Source organism: Phoxinus phoxinus, assembly GCF_949152265.1.
Source record: "Phoxinus phoxinus genome assembly, chromosome: 10".
Taxonomy (NCBI): Eukaryota; Metazoa; Chordata; class Actinopteri; order Cypriniformes; family Leuciscidae; genus Phoxinus; species Phoxinus phoxinus.
The window spans coordinates 20,266,675-20,291,406 of NC_136885.1; the positions used below are offsets into that span (position 1 = coordinate 20,266,675).

The window sequence follows — 24,732 nt, forward strand, 5'->3', positions numbered from 1 at the left end:
CATCTATGATCTAGGTGGTTACAGGCTTGGTAAATAAAACATAATCTAATTTTATACAGATGCTTAAAGGCATTAAAGCACTTGAACTCCGTTAATTGCTGCTTGCTGCTATACTTTTCTATTTTTTTTGTCCATCAAAGTATAACAAACAATTTTTCAACAAATGTCAAAGCAATGGTTGAAATAAGTTCAGCAAATAAGTTTTTCCTTTAAAAAATAATTTATTCTCTTGTTTTGTTTAAATAACAAATATTTTTTAGTTCACATTTACAAAATATTGCTAGCAATAAATATACTGACTCAACATACTCTCCCCAAGAGCTAAAAGACAACAAATGTGCCCTGTCACATTACATCAGAAAGAATTACAAGCATTGTTAATCAGCACACATCACAATTGCTTCTCATGAAATATTTGTGTTAATAATTAATACATTTATTAATAAATAATTATGTTGTATTAGTGTTAGTTTTTATTCTGATAATAACAAATGCTAATACATCATCATCAGCACATGATCAGTACTTTTCACTGTGTCAGGTATGTATCTTTTTGTCGGCTTTCTTTAAATAATGTGTAAACAAGTGTTGTAACAGGATGTCTTAGTGTTTCCTCAGTTATCTCAACAATAAATCAATATCACTTAATAAATCAATATCACAGTAAGCTCAATGATGTAAAGTGATATGTTACAATTCCCTTACTAAAAATAACATCTGTATTATCGAGGTTCACTGCTAGGCTATTTTTGTTTAATATAAAACTTTACAGCATCAAATGTTGACTATTGCTTTCTGCACATTTAATACAGTCATTGACAAGTAGTTTCCACATAATTGCTGATTTCTAAATTAATGTTATTAATGGACATCATAGCATGTGCAACACTAACATATACAACAACAAAAAAAATCACAAATAAAATTGCAAGTTTAAAAACAATCTATAAATAAAGTTGCATGAAGACCATGAAAAAGTGCAAGTTTTCTAAAATAAATAAAAATGTGTCCAAATATTTGTCTTATACATTCACAGTGTAACTCTGTGAGCGTTTTCGTAATAATCTCCGAAACCACATCCAATAGAGGCAGATCATTACAAGCCAGTAGCACACATAAGCAGCAGATCCAAATATCAAAAACTTGATCTCTTCTTTTTTTCCATCTGTTGTCCAGTTCTCATTGCATTCCCTGTAGATCGTGTACCCCAGGCCTCCTAACAAGATGGCTGCCCACACTGAAAGGGGTGCGAGGGGAATATAGTTCCCCACCATCTTACGACGACCCGATGTCCCCCAGCTGCTTTTATTCATGGTGATAATGGCAAAGTATTTGGCGGGCAGGAGGCTGGTCATGTAGAGGGCAGAGTATAAGGACATAAAGAGCATCACTGCATTTTGTCGTAGGATGCAGGCATAGGCTGCCTTTATTAGACCAATCAGCTGGATGCAGCACAAAACCCACAAAATGTCCCATAGAGTGCCTGTCCAGAAGAGCTTGATAATGGTGGCAGTGACAAAAAAAGGAAAGATGCCTGAGACAATGGATTCGTAGGTCATCCACAGGTTATGCTTGTGCCACCACATAGCATTGTAGAGCCATTCACGAAAGTAGGATTTGGTCCAACGCGTCTGCTGATTGAGCCAGCGCAGAAACTGGGCCGGAGTTTCAGTGTAGCACTTAGAACGGGCAGTATACCTTATAGGAACAGAAACTCACCGTTAAAACATGTCTGTTTGAAATTACAGTTTTTTTCGATTGCTAAACGACAGTGAGCACAACTGGAGCTACATGTGCAAAACTCTAACTACAGTCTGCACTACCAACAGTCACCTGAGCTAAACAGTTCACATCACCTGCAAAACTCACTCCAAGCAACACAACTCTTAACACATGGCTCAAAACAGGCTCAGTGCAGCCAAACACTATGCACAACTCTCACTGAGATAACACACACTGTCACTCAGAACACACTGAGAGTAAAAACACTAGCATCAAACACCAATACAGAAAATACAAAGTTTTCATCTTTACAGTTTGAACAATTTCAGTGACTTCATACAAAGTAATATTTTCTTCAAAGAAAAGAGTGACATTCTTTCACATGATTTATTTACAGTAAATTTTTAGAACATAACAATTCTTTAAGGTAAATGAAAATTAGCAGTTTGCTTCACAATAGTCTGTAGTAATTTACAGAATTACAGTAATGAGGAAAAAAAAGGTAGAAACTAAAAGTACATGTAATTCAAACAAATAATTGAGGGGCTAATCCTGCTAATCTCTAGCATCAGGCCACAGGTTTTCATCAACATCACATCAAATGTTCTCCCTTGCCATGTACCTGGGGAAGAACCTTCTGGAGTGCCTTATCCATCCCTGGTAGTCCTCTGGACTCGTGTCCTCACATCCGGCACGCATGGCTTCCAAAAGAGACATTTGGTCATGTGGGTGGTGGTGACCAAACACTTTACACCTCCAGGCAGAAAAAAACTCCTCTATTGGGTTGAGGAAGGGTGAATATGCAGGCAGGTACAAAACCATAAATCTGCGACAATAGCATTTTCCTGCGCATCTGAAAATATGTTTCCTCTTCCTCCTGTTGGGGCCAGCCTTTGGGTTATGTTGTATATTACAGTATATACAGTAATACAGTAAAAATATATTTACCAGTCAAACTTACTGTAATATATATCTGTGTAAATATTCTATAATTGCAAAACAAAATAAATTCCTGTAATGTTCTCATTTGCTGTAAGGATGTAAATCTCACCTGTTTCAGCTGAAGTTGCCATCAGCAGTGTTTGAAAGGCACAAGGCTGAAATCTATTCTGTTTTGAATGTGTGGTTCACAGTTTTGACACCAGTGTGTTAGCATTTGAACAAAGTGCTGTAAATCCACAGTGTTGTGCAGGTTGTGGTTAAAGTCATGGGATAAGTGTCTAGAGTTTTGAAAACTGTGTTCAAGCAATGAAAAACGAACTAGAGTTTGGTCCACATGAACTGCTGCTGTGCAGACTGTAGTTAGAGTTTTGCACATGTAGCTCCAGTTGTGCTCAATGTCGTTTAGCAATCGAAAAAAACTGTAAATGCAGTTTAGAAGTATTTGACAGGAAAATAATGTTATGCTCATTATAGAGGACGATCACTTAGCAATTTTACTTCTAAATCATCAATGGTGAATCATATTTGGCCATACAGTAACTACTTACTTTGTAGCATAGCCCATGCTTAGCATTCGATTGGTGAGATGGCGGTCATCCCCAAAAGTGCAGTGGGTGCCGAGAAACTTCTGGTTGTACCAGGATTCCAAAAACTGCTGGAGGAGGTCATTCCTATAAAGACCTAAAGCGAAGATAATCAAAGGCAGTTATTCATACAGACAAAATATTAAAACTTAGATCAGAGTAACAAAAATATGCCTACTTGGTTAGATCAGATGAGAACTGAGTAATCAGTGCTCTGAGTGAACCAAAGATAGTTTAAATACTTATTTAAAAAACATATTTTGTTCATGCTACACTTTGAACAAAAAGGTTCTAAAAGAAGGTTTCGCAGAGATGCATTATAAGAACCATTTTTGGTTTCCCCAAAGAACCTGTCAGTGAACAGTTTTTAAAATAACCACTTTTTTTTTATTATAGTGTTATGAAGACAAATTATGAAGACAAACTTTTTGATTTGAAATAAGCTGCATCAATGACTCATTCAGTATAAGACCAAGAACATGCGTTTATACAGTAGCTACATTGGGTCAATTTTGTTTCATATACACTTTTGGTTTAAAAAGGTTTTGTATTACATACCTAAGGGGCCACTGATACAGGAGACACAGTCAAAGAAGGACTGGCAGGACCTCTCAATGTTGAAAGCCATCCAGTAGCGCAGGCTGCTCATGAAGCTGATATAGGAGTCTTTAAGGTTAAGGATCATCACGTCGCCTCCCACGGCACCGTATTTCTGGTTACTCTCCAGAACCTTGCAGAGCTCCACTGTGGCCAGAGGGTCTAATTTTGTGTCCGAGTCACATACCTGATTACAAAAAGTAGAATATGAAGAAAATGGAAGAGTGGTGGAGTATTTCTTACCCTAAAATTCAATGCTTAATTTGTTCTTAATATAAATGCTTGTAAATATCACTAACCTGTATATAATCCACAGAGGATCCTAGTGCCTTGAATGCTGTATACATCACTTCCCTCTTTCCTCCCCATTTTTGCATGATGCAAACACACTTCTTGGTCCTAATGAGTTCTTCAACCTCCCAGCGCTGGTGGTCTTCAAACATCACCCCATCATTTCCTTCTGTACCATCAGCTTCAGCTGCATCTTTAACCTGGCCAGTGGGGTTCCAAGAGTGGTAGTTGTTTTGCCATACATAACAGCCAGGATCCTGGTCTGCAAAGACCTCCCGGAACATCTCCATCATGTAGCGGTCATCTTCAGAGTTTCCGTCCACCACCATGACAATGCGTAGCAGCTCAGTTGGGTATTGCAGACCCCGTACTGACAGAAGGCACTCACGGAGATAGGCAGGGTCCTCCTGATAGGCTGATATAGTAAAGCCAATGGATTTTGTGTAAGAGCAAGGTTTGCGTCTTGCATGCATGCGCCGATGCTCCACAAAGGCAAAAAGGCTCTGAATTAGGACGTGGATGCATAGCAGCAGTCCATAGAAACCAAATGAGATGATGTTATATGGAGATGTAGCTATCTCAAAACCATAAATGTACGCCCATAACATCACACCAAGGACCAGGAGAGCAAAAAGAAATGTAAGAATGGCTCGGATCAGAGAGCCAAAACTCCTTAGAACTGGCTTGATGTCCATTTTATTATCAAATTGCTAGAAATAATGAAAAAAAGAAAAGTATGAAAAAATATTTACTTTTGAAGGAAAAACACTATTTTAGTAATCACAATCATAAAAATCGGTACTGACAAACATCAGGTAAAGTAACTCGAATGTAATTTTCTTTTTTAAATTACACTTAATATAATGTGTAAAATTACACATATAAATAGTATAGAATTAAAATCAATAAGCTGTTTTTAACATACCTATTTGGACAAATCTTTACCCAGGTTTATTCACCCTTTCCTTAACCTGGTCTCCTCTAGATCTAACTGTTCATTCAGGACCTCAAACTTATAGGCTGTCTCTGAGCTCAGGGAACACCCTTTCTGCAGATGTGTAATGAGCTCAGAGCACGCCTCACTCACAGGACTTCCATCCATGACTCACACGCAATATATACGTCACAACTCGGTACTCTTCTTATTGCATTTACTGTTGGGTATGTGAGGTTTACAGAAGATGGACAATCATCATTAATTTAAGGTTTTAATATGTTGGTTAAGGTTCAAAGTAGCTTAGGGTTCACAAGGTGTGAATACTGTAGATAAATTATTCCGCTAATTTTTGAATAGTACAAAAATGAGCGGAATAATATAGGGGATACAATATACAATAATATACTTATAATATATAATATTCTTAAAACATGAAAGTACTTGAAATAACTTAACATAAACATACAAGCTTTATAAAAATGATCATTCTAGAAGAAAATTTCAGTTGGCACTTAGAGGCTTTTGCATCTGAAGTCATGTAGAACAAAGTGTTTTAACAAAGAAGACAAACAAAATGGTATACTGTACATACTAAATGTCCTCAAGCAGTATTCAATGACACATTCAGTTTTATGTTTGTGTAATTTCTGAATGAGACTTAAAGTAAAATAAACTTGTATCAGATTATGTGTATCATGTGTTTTGTGTCTTAAGATATTGTACAGTTTATCTAGTTTTGCGATTACATGACATTAAATTGGTCATTGTATAGAGATATTGTTTCTCTTGTAATTTGTGAACAAGTCTATTCACAACTGAAACACTTATTAAAAATAAAAAAGCTGACTTTAATAATTCAAACGATATTTGAATCTGAATTGAGTCCGGGCATGCTACAGATTTATGCTGTAATTTATTAGTGTAACTACTTGAATAGTTTTGTTTAATACTGGTCAGATATGTTATTTTATTAACAACTATAATAATTTAAGCCTAACTATGATGATAAACTACCCCACTATTATACCTTATCTGTATATGGAACATGGAATCTGATTAGTTCGTAATTAGGTAAGATGTTCATCAGCTTGGCCAGGCTGGGAGACCAGCTTGATCAACTAAGCCAGGGCGGTAGACCAGCTAAAACCAGCTGAACCCCAGCTAAGCCAGGCTGGGAGACCAGCTTGACCAGCTAAAACCAGCTGACCACTAAATTGTCCAGGCTGGGAAACCAGCTTGATCAACTAAGCCAGGATGGGAGACCAGCTAAGCCAGGCTGGGAGACCAGCTTGTCCAGCTAAACCAGGCTGGGAGACCAGCTTGACCAGCTAAACCAGGCTGGGAGCTAAAACCAGCTAATCAGCTTAGGCTGGTTTTAGCTGGATTTTTCAGGAGGGCCGCCATAATGCAGGATACACAGGATAGAAAATTGAGCAGAGGATAATCCACACAACTGAAATCCAAATAGGCAGTTTGACGATCATCATAGCCGCAGATGAGAGCAGGATAGATGAAAAAAGTCCATTTGGAAAAAAAGGAAAAAGGGATTTGAAATCCCAAATCTCGTACAAACGTACAAAATTATGCAGTCCAGGCAGGTGAATAAAACACAAGTAACACGATAAACTAAACAGATAATCTAAAAACTAAAATGATTTCCTCTGGCTAATTGCGCCAGCGTTCGCCCCACAGGAAGTGTGCAGATCTTTGGATATCCTCCAAAGATTTCTGAATTTTGGCGCAATTTTTTCTCATATAGTGTATGGCAACTAGTAAATACACTTCCTCATGCTAGCATGTGTGGAAGTATTTTAAACAAACAAGTGTGTCAAAACTAGCCCCGTGTTAGTTTTTGCCCCGCTCACCCCTACTCTCCATTTATCTGAGATAATTAGGGCTTTTTCTGTTTAGTTTGTTTTGTAAATGAAATAGGCCTAGTTGTAAAGAGCATATTGTAGCCTTCACAGCTTGATCTTTTATCCCACGACTCCCCTGCCTGAAGGCTATTTAGGCTATATTTAAGAAAACAGAATGTCGACCTCTTGTGGTACAGTGTGCTCTCCTGAGATCAATGTGAAAAGTTGTCTACCTGCTCTGATATTCTTGACTAGCACAGGTTTACAAACGTAGTTTTAATTAATCGAGCAAGTCATGTGGACAGGGTTTTTTCTGCCACATTATTCAATAATGTTATTTGGCCTATGTACTCATTAACTGCCATTGTTACTTTCTGGAATGTTCCCCGAAGCGAAATAAGATGCAGGAGAACAACTTCTTCTCCTGGAGAAGGCTTGCTCACTGAATTGGCCATTGGTGTTAGAGTTTCAGAGTGTCAGAGACTAAAATCTTTATATAGGCTATGGTTTATCTGGACAACCCTAATTTTGGCTTTTTAAATTCCAAAGATTAGGCTTACTTTTTTTTTTTTTTTTAAGAAAAATCTCGTTTTTCTCATCACCATGTTATACCAGCAGAGGGCAGCACCACCTCATCTTGTTTTCTCGGTGACTCGGTCGCCCCCTATCGTTCTATTTCTGATTGCTTTTCTATTCGTGTAAATGAACAAACAAGACCATATATAAAGAAAATGAAACATTGCAGTCTTGTTCCTCAACTTAAAGTAGGCTATTATAGAAAGTGCTTATACCATAGGATCTAAAAGGCACCCAGACCAAGATGTGATTTTTGATCAGCAATGATCATGCCACTCTCTCTCTCTCCTCAAGATGGATGCTTCTCTATCGAACCACAAATTATGTTTTGTGATGTAATTAGATTATTAGTTGACTTGCGGGAAAAGTTGTAGGCCTAATTGGCAACACAGACCGTAAAAGCTATTGCAAACCCTGCTGTTCTATTCCAAGGAATTTGCAAAAGATATGTTATTTAAAAATAAAATCCACTCACTAAAATAATGTAGCCTATTGCTATGTTAGTTCTTGCGTTGTGTAAGATGGGGTGTTAATAGGCCTACGTATAAATAGTTGTATGCATAAAAATAATATTAATAGTTAAAGCTGACTTAAACTGTATGAGGAAGTAGCAATAAGATTGTGAAAACTATTTATGTGACATGTTCTAAGAAAAGGAAGTTGAATAAATTAATGTGATAATTGATAAATTATAAAAAGTTGAGTCGATATGCAGGTTTTTGAATGCATGGTAAGGTTTGATAAGATGAAACAACAACATTGTGCTATTTATGTAATATTTTTGGGTAAACTATTAACAGAAATCAGATAGATATTTATAATGTCTGAGTATAAAAAATGGTAACCTGCCATTGTTACCTTAAGGAGCTGTTTTTATTTGGTGTTTTCTAACGTTTTAAGGTTGATGATTTTAGCATGAAGTAATAAACTATAGCTTTTTATATACAATTTATTCTGGCAAATGTTGTGCAGCCTCAAATGCATAAGGTTAAAAAAAAGGTGTTTATTGTGAAATAGTTGGAATATATTGCAAAACACTTCACTGTCAAATCCACGTGGTAAAGACAGCTCACAGACATACAGCATTTTCACAAATGGTTGAAAGTCATATGAAAGCCAAAAGTGGTTTCCAGATGTTTTTGTCAGCATGAAAAAATGGGAACTGAGGAAGTGTCAATCTTTTATATTCATCTTCATGGGTAGTTTGCAAATAATGCCTCTTTTTTTCTAAATGTGATCTCATATTTGTTATAATAATAATAGGCCTATCTTTCAAAACACTAATTTGTGGCAAATGACAATAATTGTAGCTTATGAATACAGCAGGTGGTGTATGACTAATGTGGATGTACAACACTTCAAGAGCTCTCGGACACAAGTAATTAATATTCTTTTTTAAAAATTTAAAATTCACTTAATTTCTATAAAAAAAAAACAGAAACCACATGGTGGTCTTGAGAACAGTCATGAAATGTTAAATCCTTAATAACGAGTTGAGAACCATTCAACTCAAGTGCAACAGTGCAGTTTTAATTAATTTTAGACATTTCTAGAAATATTTTTCTTCCGCTGTATTTCCCAATAGCAGTCTAAGTGGAAAATTGATTAGAGACTTTGCCTTAATGTAACACTAAATACATAGATTTAGTAGTTAGTCTTGTGTACAATTGTTAATTCATGTATTAAGTAATGGCTGTAGATTTCAGGCAGCAGATTGTCAGGCACACTATATAAACACATGGTCCAAGGTGTTTATCATCGGCAGACAGAAAAATAGATGCAGGGTACATTTCACTAACCCCATGATTATATGTACTTAACTTTTAAATATAACGCATTCCCATCCAGTATGGGCAAGTTCTCTTCTCTTCGCTCTTTAAGTCACAGCTGACTTGCTTTTATTTGTTGAACTTCAAAAGGACATGGTAAGAAGTTCTGGGCATTGGAATAATGATGAAAATAAATGTGTTTTCTTTTTCTTTAATGGTCCCCTCTGTCTTTAGAACTGCATGGTCATTTACTGTTAAAAAATGTATAGACTTTAGTGGAAAGTTGTTTGTGTGTGTGAGGCCTATTGTAAAAAAACAACAAAACAAAAACACAAGTCACATGTTAAGTTGCCATATGGGTCAATAATTCCACCACCCCAGGTTTGACGTCTTATAACCCAGTGAGTAGCCGATTAATCTCTGCTACATTTGCCTCAAAACCAAGAAATGTAACAGTAATAGAGTGATATGCTCCATCAGCTGACAAACCTGAGGAACAGTTTTATAATGAAATCGAGAAATTACTTGCAGAGACTCCCAAGCAGAATGTATTGGAAATTACAAGTGACTTCAATGCCAGAGTTGGAGAAAGAAAGTGTTCTAGGAAAGTATGGGCATGGTGACAAAAATGAACAGGGTCATGTATTGCATTGGTAAACTTCTGTGCTGAGCACCGTCTGGTCATCACCAACACCATTTTCTGTCCACATTATAAACAAATATACACATTCAGAAGACCAGGTAGGGTCACCAGAGCCCAGATTGACTACATTTTGACCAATGGACAGTGGAAACATTTAGTTAACAATGCTCGTACGTACATATCTTAGTGCAAACTGTGACTCTGACTATAACCGCCACGCTGTGTTGAGTTCTGGTCTGGTTTATTTATATCACGCTTCCTTTCTGCTAGTGAGTTTAGGGCAGTATTTAGATTTTCTGTCGTGATTGTGAAAAATTTCGCCATTGTAGGTCATTCATGCTGAACCGAAAATTGCCATAGGAACTCACATCATCATTCAGGGAGAAAACTGGACAGTGTAATACACTTTTCGCCTTGTCTACGTGTAAAAATACTAAAGGAAGCAGGTTGAGGAGGTGACGGAAAGACCCCGGATAGCAAATCTAGTAATAATGACACTGATTAAACCTTATCACTCAATAAAAATAATCACATTGCTGAGTGTTTTTGAATGTTTTGTATTTTGTTTGGTTCAATAATTAACATTACATTTGCAAGTATGACTCTCACTTTGCTTGTGAATTAGCAGAACTTGCACGCAGCCACTTTAAAACTACACTGTTAGACTTTGCCGTAATTTTACAGTTACTTACCGCAAAAAAGCCCAGTAAAATACCACTTATATTACTTACGGTTAACTACTGTAATATGCACTGCATTGTGGGTATTTTGTGTGAAATTTACAGTAACTTACTGTATATGGTAATTTACAGTACTTTACTGTTTACGCAAAAGCAGTAGTGCTACTGTAAATGAAGAAGACCGATTTCTTAGGCTTCTTTTGACAAGTCCTGCCTCTCTGCAGTATATATGAATTGGCATATATGCAAAGCACTATACAGGAAAAAATAAATAAATAATAATAAATAAAAAAATATGAAAAAAATAAAAAAATAAAAAATAAATAATCAATACATTAATAAATTAAAAAAGGATTTTAAATACAGAAATGTCGGCCCTCTGAAAAGTATAATCATGCATAGTTATATACTAAATATATTAGTTTCACCTTTTAATTTGAATTACTGAAATACATGAACTTTTGCACAATATATATATATATTTTTAATATATATATATAGTTGCCTAATCATTGCCTTATAATTCACGGGATGACTGCACTTGTGTTCATTGTGTACACAATGTGTATTAGGCTACTCATAGGGCTATGCATATTCACAGCAAAATCTCCAGTGTTGAAATCCTGGTGTTAAGGACTCCTAGATTAAAGAGTTAATTTTCTGGTGTTGAATGAATTAACACTGCTAGTGTAAACCGCACCCTCTGGCTGGTGAAAATATGTAGAGTTAAATCTATAACACCGAGAGAGTGTAATTAGTTAAAGGTAGGGTTGGTAATCCTGTTCAGAAACATTTTTTTTTATACTGGGTGAAATGGTCCTTCTATTCTGATAGTAGTCAATACATTATGTGTTCAGAAAAAGGAATGAAAAATATCTGACCTCTGTAGCAGCTGTAGGACAGTAAAAACTCTGACCAATCACTGCCATTCGGTGCGAATGTAAAGAACCAATCAGATGCCTTCATGTCTCGTGCCCGAGCACCACTGCGTGCACAGCAGTGATGCGCGGGTCAATGTATAAACAACCCGCACCCGACCGACGTTTTGTTTTCAACTAACCGCCCGCTTAGACGGAGGAACTAGGGGTGCGCATTTTTCAGAATGCTGTATGATATAGCCCAGTGTTTTGTAATAAAGGCTTGATTTATTCATTTATTTCGTTTCATTTTCTTAACAGTTAAGATGCTGCATGTTTATCCAGTCTAATCGACTTGTGCGTCTCTCCCCGGACTTTCCCAACAAAAATCCCGCCCCCTCTCAGCAAATAGGCTACATAAAACTGACATTACTGAGCTATATGCGTTTAAAAGTAGCCTATTAAAATGGCACAATGGCATTGCTCAGTTCAACGCGTTGGGAAATCGGGTCATCATTTTGTCCCGCGTCAGCTTTTATTCAAAAGTTAATAACGCGCTCAACATTCAAAAGGTAAATAATGATTTCCCACTTTCATCTGCAGACTGCTCGTGCGTCATCCTCGCGCATTCAGCCAATAAAGTGTAGACCTATGTATTTCATAGAACATTGTGTCTAGTAACTATATGAATTACAAAGGTAAACGACCCGACCGACCGCGACCCGAATATCATTAAAAATATTTTTGGATGACTAACCGCGGGCGCAGGCACGCGCTCATTTTGGATCAACCCGCGCATCACTGGTAGGTACACAGCTGACTCTAAATGTGGATGCGCGTTCATGTTTGTGGGGGGGCGTAGCTTTGGACGGAGCACTGACAGGAGGGGGCGGAGCTTAGAAGAGGTGCCACTTTCAAATCTGGCTAGCTCTCCAACATTACCTACTCTAGCTTTAAGTTACATCCGGGACATTTACGCGCTGGGCGCGACGAAACGAGCTGAAACTTTTTTCACAGACGCCATTTTCTTTGACTCGCGCCGCAAGGCATATGAGGAGGGAAAACGCAGATATTATATCATATTAAGTGTTTATATATGCATTTTATATAATTTTATTACATCATATTGTTTTATAACAATATGTATGTGCTGTGCACGGCTAAACCGCTCTCAGAAAGGCATTTCCGTTGACGCGCGATGAGGACCAGACCAGGATGAGGTTGCTTTTACACAGGGAAACGACGAAAGTAGGTGTTTTATCTAATCTACAATATGTATTTTTATAACATATTGATTTATAGCCATACTTAAATGCTCTGCGCGCTTAACCGAGCCGAAACTTTTCTCAAAGGCGATATCTTTGACTCAATACGGAGCTGACGACGACGAGGTTTGCTTGTAACGTTAACGGGGAAAACTCCTCGGAAAGTAAGTGTTTTTAACCTAACTTAATTTACAACATGTATTTCATGGCATTATATTGTTTTATAACTATATTTATATGATGTGCGCGCCTAAACCTTTCTCACAGACTAGGCCCTTTACATCTTTGACTCGTGACGCAGTGCAGATACGGAGTTTGCATTTAACAGTGAAAACACAAAGTAAGTTAAGTGTTTTAACTCATTTACAATACGTATTTCATAATGATATTTTTTATGACAATATTTGTGATGTGCAAATATCATAATGTATTCATCCTCAAACTATCTTTTACTCTCAATTGCCAGCACACCTAAGTTATCTTAACTGAAACCTAACTGAAAAACAGAACCTCAACTCCACAAACTTCGGACCAACAACGCACGTGAAATTGCCACTTTATTTCCTTATTTAGAGGACCAATTTTTTTTTTATGGGTAAGTTATTTTTTCAGATTCAATATTTATGCAAAATGTATTTGTCAGATAACATTTTGGTTGATGTTTGGATAAGCTTTCATGTTTAAATGTATTGATTTTGCTATTTGTGTTTGCTAGGAGCATTTCTATGATGCACCTACCAGGCTTGGTGTTTAAAGACTTATACAGACTAACCTAGTGAAGGTAAGATTTAAAACAACACATGAGAGAATCATGTGCATAAAGATAAAAAAATAATAGTTGTTTTGTTGCCATTTGGTATAACGTTAACTAGATTTTTTGTTTCATAACACTCATTTTGAATTTGTCAAAGGCCATTGCACACTAAGTCAGAAATTTTCGTATGTGTTTTTTCGTCAAAGCACCATTCAAACTGCTTGTTACGGATGCGAAAAACGCAGAAAAGCAAACCCGTTTAGATTTTTTTTATGACGGACGAAAGTTTCGGAGGCGTGATTGACATAACGTGAGGTCGTATTTATTTTTTAACGTGTGGAAATTGTATTAATGTGTTAGGCCTATTAAAATGTCATATAAAAATGTTTTATAGTTCTTTCCCCTGTGTTCTGCAGATGAAAATTGTGTGGTTTGTGTGTCAAGTGTGCGCATAAACGCTGAGAGTGGATCGCCACAGCTAGACGCCAGCTGTGAGTTTTTCTGAGGTAAGTAGGCTACTTAAACTGAATAAATTTATTTTATGTTACTTTTACAGCGTAAACTATTACCAATATCAATTAAATATATCTAAATGTATGAAGAAAGTAAATAATACAATCTAATAGGCTATTATTACTAAAAGGATAGTCTGAAGGAACTTAGTTTTCCTCAAACTGCCGCTTTCATATCCCATTATGTCTGACTGCCTTTTCCAGTCGATGGACCCAATCTAGTATTTACACAAACAATGGTTTTCCGTAATTTTTACGACCAGTTAAGGCATATTTTACTCGTCATTTAAAAAAATACCGTTAATGTGTGTGACGTTAGGCTATTTTGAAGTTACCTAGCGTGTTTTTTTTCAAAGGCACTCTCTCGCGCTCTCGCTCCAGGCCGATTCTATGGGAGTGCTATGCACCCTCAAACGCAAGCAAGAGCACCCTCAATTGATACTGTAATAATATTTTGGCGCAACAGATTTGCCAAACGCCCCAGTGTATATTTGTGCTTATTTGTGTTCACGCTCTGGATAACGAAAGATTTATCCATTTACAACGCGTTTTGCAGCAATGTAGCCAATCACAGATTACCGGTAGTAGTTGTTGGTCTCTTGAACGCAATGGCCAAACATGGGTGTTCAAGTTAGTTAGTCAGAATCTACTCACCGCCCATAACGCCATTTAAATTCAGTGTCGATTTATGCAGGTTAGCGAATTTCGGGCTCGCGAACCAATTTCCTCTATTGAGGACAATAAAGAATGAATATGAATGTGAATCCTCTCATTAACAAAGTGTAAACACGATGTAAGAGATGTATTGGACCGACAGCTGCAAACTATTTCTGAAGTGACAGCTATTTTTACATAATAGTATCATACGTGCTGGATTCACAGGACAGACATGCTTAAAATAGTAACGCTTTTAACGCAATATAAAGGCAGGCTAATAGATTAATTGATCAATTTTCATTGCAAAATATTTTAGAAATTCTATGCTAATTATTGGTAAAACGGCCCCCCTATCCCTTCCCCCTCTCCCTCCTGCATGTTGTAGGCTAAAAAGTTATATTCTCTTCTCTCTTTTTTCAGTGTCGATTGTCATCTGATTGTGTAAGTGATCAATCTAGCAGTCATAGATCTATCAGATGCATTATGTGATAATGGAGCCTTGCAGGCCCTACGCTTTCTTTAATTTATTTATTTAACCATATTAAATGTGTCATATTTTGGGCCTTGGTTTAACGATCTAAACGTATGATAGGGCCCTTTGTCAAATTCATAGATTAATTTATATATAATAATACAACACAATCAGGAAGAATAAGTTATCAATCAAATTAAATCAGAATCAACAAAATTCATACTTCACAACACTGGAAAAAAGTTGTTTGCAACTTCCGGTTCTCTGTGACTTTAATGAGCCTCAGAAGTGGCAGGAATGCATTTAAATTCTTGATAACAATGTTATGAGATTAAAGTCAGCATTAAAATCAAGATTGATCAAGATTGATTGATTATTTACTTTGTTAGCGCATATTACTAGTCTTGTGGTGAACAATGAATCCGTGCAAGTTAATACACAGAAAAAAATAGTTTGCTGTGGTAATCTATAATCAAAGTCTGAAAAGTTACTTCCGGTCTGAAATGGCGTTCTTTTTCTGATGACATAGGCTTGACGGCTTGGGTTGGAAAACTCTTAACCACTCCCCTCAAACCGTTAGTCTGCTATGAGCGAGAGATGGAGAGGAGGAGCGCTAAAGTAAAACCCTGCCCTCTGTTCAATATTCCGTTTCACTCGGAAATACGTCACAACACTGGAGAAAAGTCATTTGCAACTTCCGGTTCACGTGTACTTTAATGTTTTAAATAGAAGGTTTTGATTATAAAAATATAAAATGATTTAAATAATACTTTAAAGGGTTAGTTCATCCAAACTTGATAATTCTGTCAGTAATTACTCACCCTCATGTTGTTCCAACCATGTAAGTCTTTCGTTCATCTTCCGAACACAATTTAGGATATTTTTGATGAAATCTGAGAGCTGTCTCACTCCACCATAGGCTTTCAGAGGGAATGAATCTTGCTGGCCCAGAAAAGTTATTAAAGAGATCGTTAATATATTCCAAGTGACTACAGTGGCTCAATCTTAAGTTTATCAAGCGACGAGAATATTTTTAGTTTGCAAAAAACACACAAAAATAACGACTTTATTCCACTATTCATTTCCTTATCTCTAAAAAATCATATCTTGTTTCTTACATTATTTATATTAAGACAAATAAAGGGCCGCTTTTAAAGATGACTACTGTATGTGTTAATATGAAAATGTAAGACCTGTGTTTGTTTTAAGATTCTTTTTAAGGATCAACCCTGAAGAGGTTGTGCACGGCCAAAGTTGGCACAAGTCGAAAGACAGGAGGTGTTGTAAAGAGAAAGGTGACTGCCATCAACTCCCGGGTAGCAACGTTTCTGCAGAGGCTCACCGAATTTGAGTGGAGAACATCAAATTAGGTAAGTTTCTTATGCAGTGCTGGTACAAAAAAATTGGCCCGGACAGGGCACCACAATCAGTCAGACACCAACACCAGTACACAATTTTTGCAGTTCCATTAAATATTTGTCCCTGCTGTTCTCAGGGTGTCCGTGAATCCTTTAAAGGACAACTCCGATGAAAAATGAACCTAGGGGTAATTAACACATGGTTACCGAGTAGATCGTTCTCTGGGATGCGTTTTCATGATAATCGAATGTAAAGAGTTTGATCTCTAAATACAGATTAGCTTATAATGCTAGTATATGGGGCAGAGAGTAAGTTAAAGTAAATCGCTAGTTAATACCACTAACAAGGCTCAAAATAGTCTCACACTAACATGATAGCATAATGAGGGTCCTTACATGCAAACCGAAGCATTGATAACTTTGTAAGTGTACAAACAGTTTAATAAGAAGATACTTTATAAAGACAGTATGTTACGCGTATTCAGACACAGCCATCTTGGAAAACAGTCTCGACAAGTCGAGCAACAAACGCCATGCTAAGTGATATGAACTGTGACTTGGAATCTTCTGTTGTTTCCGGAAGAAAGCACTGAACACAACAGAGAAAATAAATAAATACAAATAATAATACAAAAATGAACAAGTCACAGTTCATATCACTTAGCACAGCGTTCGTTGCTCGACTTGTCGAGACTGTTTTCCAAGATGGCTGCTGTCTGTATACGCGTAACATACTGTCTTTATAAAGTATCTTCTTATTAAACTGTTTGTACACTTACAAAGTTATCAATGCTTCGGTTTGCATGGAAGGACCCTCATTATGCTATCATGTTAGTGTGAGGCTATTTTGAGCCTTGTTAGTGGTATTAACTAGCGATTTACTTTAACTTACTCTCTGCCCCATATACTAGCGTTATAAGCTAATCTGTATTTAGAGATAAAACTCTTTACATTCGATTATCATTAAAACGCATCCCAGAGAACGATCTACTCTGTAACCATGTGCTAATTACCCCTAGGTTTATTTTTCACCGTAGTTTTCTTTTATAGGAACACCCCACCGTTTTTTTAAATGGGGCTTATTCACCATCTTTCCTACATTTAGATAGGTGGGCAAATGCATTTGTCTCAGTGCATGCATTGTTTTAGTTTGACAGAGTCGGCGCTTGCTTAGCATAATGAATGGAATCCTTTGTTGCCAGCTAGGATGTACTGAGTAAAAGTGATAAAAAAATGAAACACCTAATTACTACTGCGTATTCACAAGTACAAATAGTGATGCAGATTAAGACTAGGTGATTTCCAAGGCAGATATTGACTTGGGACTATATCATGGTGAAGCACAGGCGAAGCACTGCTACTTGGGCGCAGAGATATCACGCAACACATGAAATCTGTCAACTTACCGGCGTAACCTGCACCGAGTATCTTCGCTTTTGGATTGTGTTGAGTTTTTCAGTCGGCATAGGTTGGCATATTCCCCCACACTCACACCACCAGTTTGTGTTGGCTCTCATCCTCACATCCTCAGGTTGTTGAGCGATCGCAACCTCCTCCTCCTGTTGTTCTATTTCCAAAGCACGCAGCTCCTCTTCTGAAAACTCTGGTTCATAGAGGTATGGTTCTGGATCTTGACTGTCTGAGAAGTCACCCTCTTCGTCTCTCACAAAATCAGCCATGTTCATCGCCATTTACTATGTCTACTGTAGGAAAAATAGCCAGCTACTATTATGTTGACTGGGATTTCATGTGTTGCGTGATATCTCTGCACTCAAGTAGCAGTGCTTCACCTGTGCTTCACCCTAATATAGTCCCAAGTCAAAATCTGTCTAGGAAATCGCCTAGTCTTAATCTGCATCGCTATTTGTACTCGTTGTGAATACGCAGGCCACAAGAAGTAATTAGGTGTTTTTTTATATCACTTTTACTCAGAACATGCTAGCTAGCAACAAAAGATTCCATTCATTATGCTAAGCTAAGCTAGTGGCGACCCTGCCAAACTAAAATGCATGCACTGAGACAAAAGTCTAAATCTAAGAAAGACGGTGATTAAGCTCATATTACATGTGCAGTGCTACCAAATCTGGTGCTGGTGCTACAATCTGTAGAACTTGCTGTTTGAGTGTGTTACGTCCAAGGATGTATTTGTTTTGTTTTCTTTCTTTTTTTATTTATTTTCCCCTTTCTCCCTGTTTCTCTCTCTCTACTTCCCATAAGCAGAAAGGAATTGCTGCCACCTGACGCCAATGATCGGGTGTAAATCTGCTGTGATTGGAGGAGAGGAAGCTTTGGGGGCAAAAGCAGCACCATTCCTCAGATCAGTTATTTATTTGTAAACTTTTGTTGTATTGTTCTTTATCATACAAATGTATATTGTTGTTTATTTGGGATTAGTAGAGAGGTGGGTGCCATTTCCTTTTGATTTAATTTTCTCTTGTTTTAGCTGAGAACTGTTAGTGTATTTTGTACTTGCTTTAAAAAAAATTTTTTTTTGCGTATTGTCATGATCTGCTTTTATTTGTTATGCATGAATTTCTCTTTTAAATGTCACAAATAAATTGAATGTAATTAATTGTGATGTAAATAATAAATATGCTGATGTACATGAACTCAAGTAACTTTTTTGGAATTTATTTAATTCAATAGCATTAATAGTGTAAAATAAATGAAAAATAAGTTGCAGTAAGGGTATTGTACTGTAAAATTAAACTGCGGTAAGGCATCTTACTGTAAAATTAAATTGCAGTAAGGAAATCATACTGTAAAATTAAATTGCAGTAAGGAAATCATACTGTAAAATAAAATTGCAGTAAGGGTATCTTACTGTAAAATGAAATTGCGGTAAGGGTATCTTACTGTAAAATGAAATTGCGGTAAGGCCATCTTACTGTAAAATTAAATTGCAGTAAGGGCATCATACCGTAAAACACATTTACAGGTAAGCTACTGTAAAGTGGAACTTACAGTAACTTACTGGCAATAGTGCTGCCAGTAAGTTACCGCAAAAATACAATAATATGTCTAACAGTGTATCCACAGGCTTCTATGAATTCGATTTTGGTTGTCATTTGTTGAAATAGATACAAAAAATACAGTGTGTCAGTGGCTGTCCGATTCTCCTCCGAGGTCCTATGGGAAAGTGAATATTTACAATGACAACAATAAACCTTCAGTTACATTTGACCTTTGCAACAAAGAAATGTATCGACTTCTGTCACATTTTTTATTTGGACATTTCTACCATATGATGGCTGAAGCAGCCATAACCGATGCAAAACATATTGTTCCTATGTAGAAAATCGCTTCCTGCCCTCCATCTGCATTATATGCCACAGCAGTGACGTCATGTCAAACAACCTATTATCGAACTATTGCATTGGTTACACATACTAGCAAGGTTCTGTTACGAGTAATTTTGAAAACAAATACAATCTAAGTTGAAATTGCTCCTGAACAAACTAGCTATAGACTAAGAAGGGGCACATGAGATCAGATTACGAAGCTGCAGATTATCCTTGAAAAAGCGAAGGAAAGAAACCAGCCACTATATTTTTGCTTCATTGATTTCACCAAAGCATTTGAAAGGGTTCGACATGACCAAAGGCTAACAATGCTCATGTAAAAAAAGTTAGTAGTTCAGGGAAGGAGGTGGGAACCGGCAAACTTTCAACAAAACGTTAATCATCATAAAATAAATAAACAGAAAAAGAAAGTTAAGTAGCAGCCCCCCGGACGACTGCCGCACACTAATGTCCCAGGCTTTGTCCTCTCTTGGCCTTCACTGTCGTCGCTCCTCCTTTTAGCGACGGTCACGGTGGCCGCAGCACCTGGGGGTAAGACAGACGAGCGAGAGAAAAGGAGGTGGAAGCATGGTTGAAAATAGTTCCAAAATTAAAGTTGAACGGACGTCTTTGACGGTTTCTGTTCTGTGTTACATATTTTTACCGATTTATAAACCTACCGCGACAATTTTTGGCCAGGGACATGACATTGCCGTCGGACCAATGTTTGCTGGACTGATATTTCTTCATCTGATCTGTCTTACCCGTGCTCTCGTCCGCCACATTCTTTCTCTTCTCCGACACTTCAGCTTTCTTTGTTTGCTTATAGTGTTAGCGTGGCTCCCATCCAGGTGTTTCTTCAAGTTACTCAAGTTATTAATTTTCAATGTAGAAAGTTCCCTCGGTGTCACACAAAGATTGCAATTCTACGTTCTTGTCCTTTTCTCTGATGAACTGAAAATAATGGGAATATGTCCATCTCATAAATGTAGAATCTGTCTATGCAGTCATCTCAACCATCGAATTCCAGCTACAGGAAATAGACGTAGCCTATTTTACCTGCTGGATTTGTTGTTTGAATGTCTCGTGGTGTTGGTAAATTCTTTTAAAAAAAGGCATAAAACTAACCACTTATTTTTGGATTAAAATGCATTGTTGTAAGGGGTATAATATTACCTATAATATATGCATTATATTTTTGCGTTACAGCAAAAAGTAATTACTGTAATATAATTACTTTTGTAAAGCATTACTCTCAACACTGTGAGTAACAGAAAGTGGGAAGTGGAAATATAGCTCATGATGCCACGAGGAAGTGGTTTCATAATTTTTTGGTGCAAACCAATAGACATTAAACTTTTGACATTTCATACCTTTGCATCTGCTATAGCATGGAAAAACACAGGGGAATACCCATAAGCCCCTGCATTTGAAATATGTGTTTGGTCAAAGCATGAGGACTTATGGTGTGGAAATAATAGTTATTAATGAATATATGTTTGATCTCTATTAAGTGTTTGTTTTTTATTATGTTTTGTTACAAAAAACAGGGTTGCCTTTGGTGAAGTTTCGTGTTTTGCAAAAAAAAAAAAAAAAATTAAGCTTGTTGAGCTTGAATCTGCATGCAGCAATGCGAAATTCATTGTATTTACAGTATGTATTGTGTTCACTGACACTAGATCAACTGCAACTTTAAAAGTGAATTCACCCTGAAGTTGAGTAAACTCAAAAAATCTTTTTTTCTGTACCAAATAATGACAATGATAAACATGATAAACTCAAAACTCAGCCATATCACAACTACTGTACCTGACAAAAAGTCTAGAAACAACATATGTATGAATGGACCATTTGTGGAAACAAGAAACCAATAGGAAAAATTAAGTGGCAGGAAACAAGAAGGCAACAGGACAGATGCACATGAAAACCACAACAAAAGTCCAGATTACAGGGCATATGTTGAAACATTTTAAAGTTGCTGATATTCTAAAAGTCACATGTTATGTAAAAGAAGAAGCTTCAACATTTCTCTCTCCAGTGACATTTTTGTAATATATCCACCACACTGTGTCACAGATGTGAAACTGAAATTGGAATATGGCTCAGTGCTCCCACAAAAAAGCAGCATGTGCCGAACAGATGCCTTTTTCAGATGATTAAAAAAGTGTTTGCTGAATGTGGTCAATGGAGGAAGTTAAAAAAAGTGGGAAGACAAAATTTCACTGTCCTCTCTTGTGTGTATACGGTAAGGTTTATTGACTTTGTCCATATGCCAGTTGCCTGGCTCAGATTTTCCACTCCCTAAAATGCATATGTGCATTTCTCGTGTGGTTTCTTGTGGTTGTGTTCATGTGAAAAACAAAGAGCCTTTATTCTTCATTCAGTCTTTATTATCACTAAGGGACGCTGTCTATGTACATCCCGATAATGCTGTTTTAGACAGAAATCCTTTCAGATTTTCTTACAGTGTGTTGTATATATTGACCGGTCGGCATGTTTGCTACCATTGCGGTGAAATCTTATATATTTGTGTCGCTGGTTACAAACACTGTGGTTGGGAGTTTAAACAAGTAATAGGATGTGGGTCTGGCAGGGGAAGTCCACCATTCCCTCTCTGTTGATTTTTGGTCGGACAGGCAAAGCAAAAGTGGGGAGAAAATCTTTGACTCAATAACAAAATCCTTGACCTCTCAGCTGTAATGCACCACAGTTTTCACTCCCACTGCCTTCCCCATCCACACAAAATCCTGAAGTTGACATGAATGGGAAATGCACAGGCCTTTTAGTGGTTACAGTTTCAGCTGCAACTGCATCCTGCAACTTTCTCATTCAATACATCGATTGATCGATTTAGTTGATCCAATGTTTACGGACTGTTTATTTGACGCACTTAGTAAAATTAGTAAAACTATAAGTAAAAATAAGTAAGGACCTAAGAATCAAATAGAAAAATGGAGCATGTATCTGTAATGAGCAATAAATATGAGTGCACAACAGTGTTAATTTTAGAAGAGGTTTATGGTCAGTGTTCCTTTCCAAACGAAATCCAGTTGGTTGCAGGGAAAAGTTAAAAATCGTCTCTGTTCTCATTCTGTTCTGAATGAATGTTTTCTAAAATGTGGGCTGGAACTAGAATATGGTTGTGAGGATTTTCCCCTAACAGCTACATAAACACAGGGTTGAAGTCTGTACAGTGCCTCATTAGATTTTTCACTGCCACAAAATGAGAGCAGAGCAAGTTAATTTTCAACCCTTTGGCCCTGTTTATTTCATGACCACACCCTGGCTTCATCTGCGCAAAACAATCTACTCCAACCAAGCCCCCAGCCCAGACACAAACCTACTCTCTGCCCGTAGTCCCACTAGTTGTTTTACACACCCAAATTGGTATTTATGTTGGCTGACCAAATTGCAAGTTTGAGAGACCTGGGTGCCCGCAAACTATAGGATCTATTATTATCCCATGCAGACATCATCATTATGAATGACTCATAACAGCTTTATGGGAAAACTTAGGACAATCAATTAAAAATCAAAACTTATTGACATTTTTCAGTACAAAAACAGGAATTAACATATATTCATGCTCTGATTTCATAACTTCAAAAATATGAATCAGCAACATTTAAAATACTTAAACGTATTGTAAAATAAAAGCAGATTGTGCAGTCTCCTAATCTCACTTGGAGATTGTAAAAGATTCCTGCTGCCCAATATGAAAACACTTAGTATTAGTCATGATAGAAATAACATGATAAGGAAAATTTACATTCAGTTTTATTAGTGTTTGGGTGCTGCTCTTCACTATTGCAAAACGAATGATGCATTTAATAACTTAAGTTTCCACGCCCTTCTCTCCCCCATTCCTCCTCTCCCCTCTTCCTGTCTTTTTTTGTGCAATAACTTTATCTTCCTCCGCACATCTGTATTGGCATTGTAGCTTACATGCCTTTTAGATTGGTTGCTTATGCTCTTTCAGGACTAGACGGGTGCAATCAATTTTAAAGTCAGAGGAATTTAAAAGTTCAGTGAAGGAAAAAAAGTGTTCATCAGTAATGTTCTGCAGCCGGTTGCAGTAAACCCCAAAGTGGGAAGGTTAAGAAAATCCTTACACACTGTCTGAACCGGGTGTGTCCATTGGCACGGCTATCTACACTGTCTAAGCGAACGTCCCACCATGATCAGCTCAATGTCTTTCCTTTTACTATTTGTCTTGATTTTAGAAGTAGGACAAGTGTGTGTATTAAGTCAGAAATAGAACAGGACATCAGTCTACTGTCTGCACTATGCATCCACTGTAGACAACATCAATTATTGTGTTTATTTGACGCAATGCGATGGCAGGCTATAACAGGGTGTTATAATACACTTCAAATTATAACTAAAGGTTTTCTTAAGGGGTTTATTGCAAGTTTGCAACTGACAGCTTTACTAGTGCATGTTTGTATACAAAGCCAGTTTTGAATAGACTATTGCAAAATCCCTGTCTCTGATTCATGTCATGTTGTGGGCTCAAATTGACCGTCTTTTGTGTACCTTATAATAAGCCATTTTACACACAGATTGTGAATTGGAAATCTTTATGCAAACGGGTGCCTTGAGAGCTCCCCATGAAAGATGATCCTGTTTTTTAATAATTATTTCCCAATAAGGTAAATAGACTAAATTAATAATAATAATACATTTAGTTGGCCTATAATATTATACAACAGGGATTAAGAAGGTCATATAGCTGGTATATCTTGTCTTAAAAGGTTTTAGGCCAGAATTTTAACTATTGTTAGATCCCTTTGACGGTATGCACGTTAAAAATAATCTTTTCCTATTCCCCATTATTCAGTTGAAGCATTTTCTTGAAGTTTAGATTTATAGCCTATGACCTAAACATTCAAACATGCCTCTTGCAACATATGAATTGTCCAATCTAGGTTATTTGTGGGTTCACGTTTATAATTAAATACAGAAACATTTCAAACCAT

The 24,732-nt window shown here is 36.9% G+C and overlaps 1 protein-coding gene across 1 annotated transcript; it reads right to left on the reverse strand.

The window, feature by feature from the left end:
- Positions 1 to 1,022: 1,022 nt before the first annotated feature.
- has1 (hyaluronan synthase 1) lies at positions 1,023 to 5,095 on the reverse strand (the record flags this gene model as incomplete). The annotated part of the gene is made up of 5 exons (XM_079624898.1): positions 5,062 to 5,095; positions 4,145 to 4,846; positions 3,807 to 4,032; positions 3,213 to 3,345; positions 1,023 to 1,698 (listed from the first exon to the last, which is right to left on the reverse strand). Exons 2-5 carry the CDS (start codon positions 4,829 to 4,831, stop codon positions 1,023 to 1,025), a joined length of 1,722 nt encoding a protein of 573 aa, XP_079481024.1. The 5' UTR covers positions 4,832 to 4,846; positions 5,062 to 5,095.
- Between the last annotated feature and the right edge of the window lie 19,637 nt (positions 5,096 to 24,732).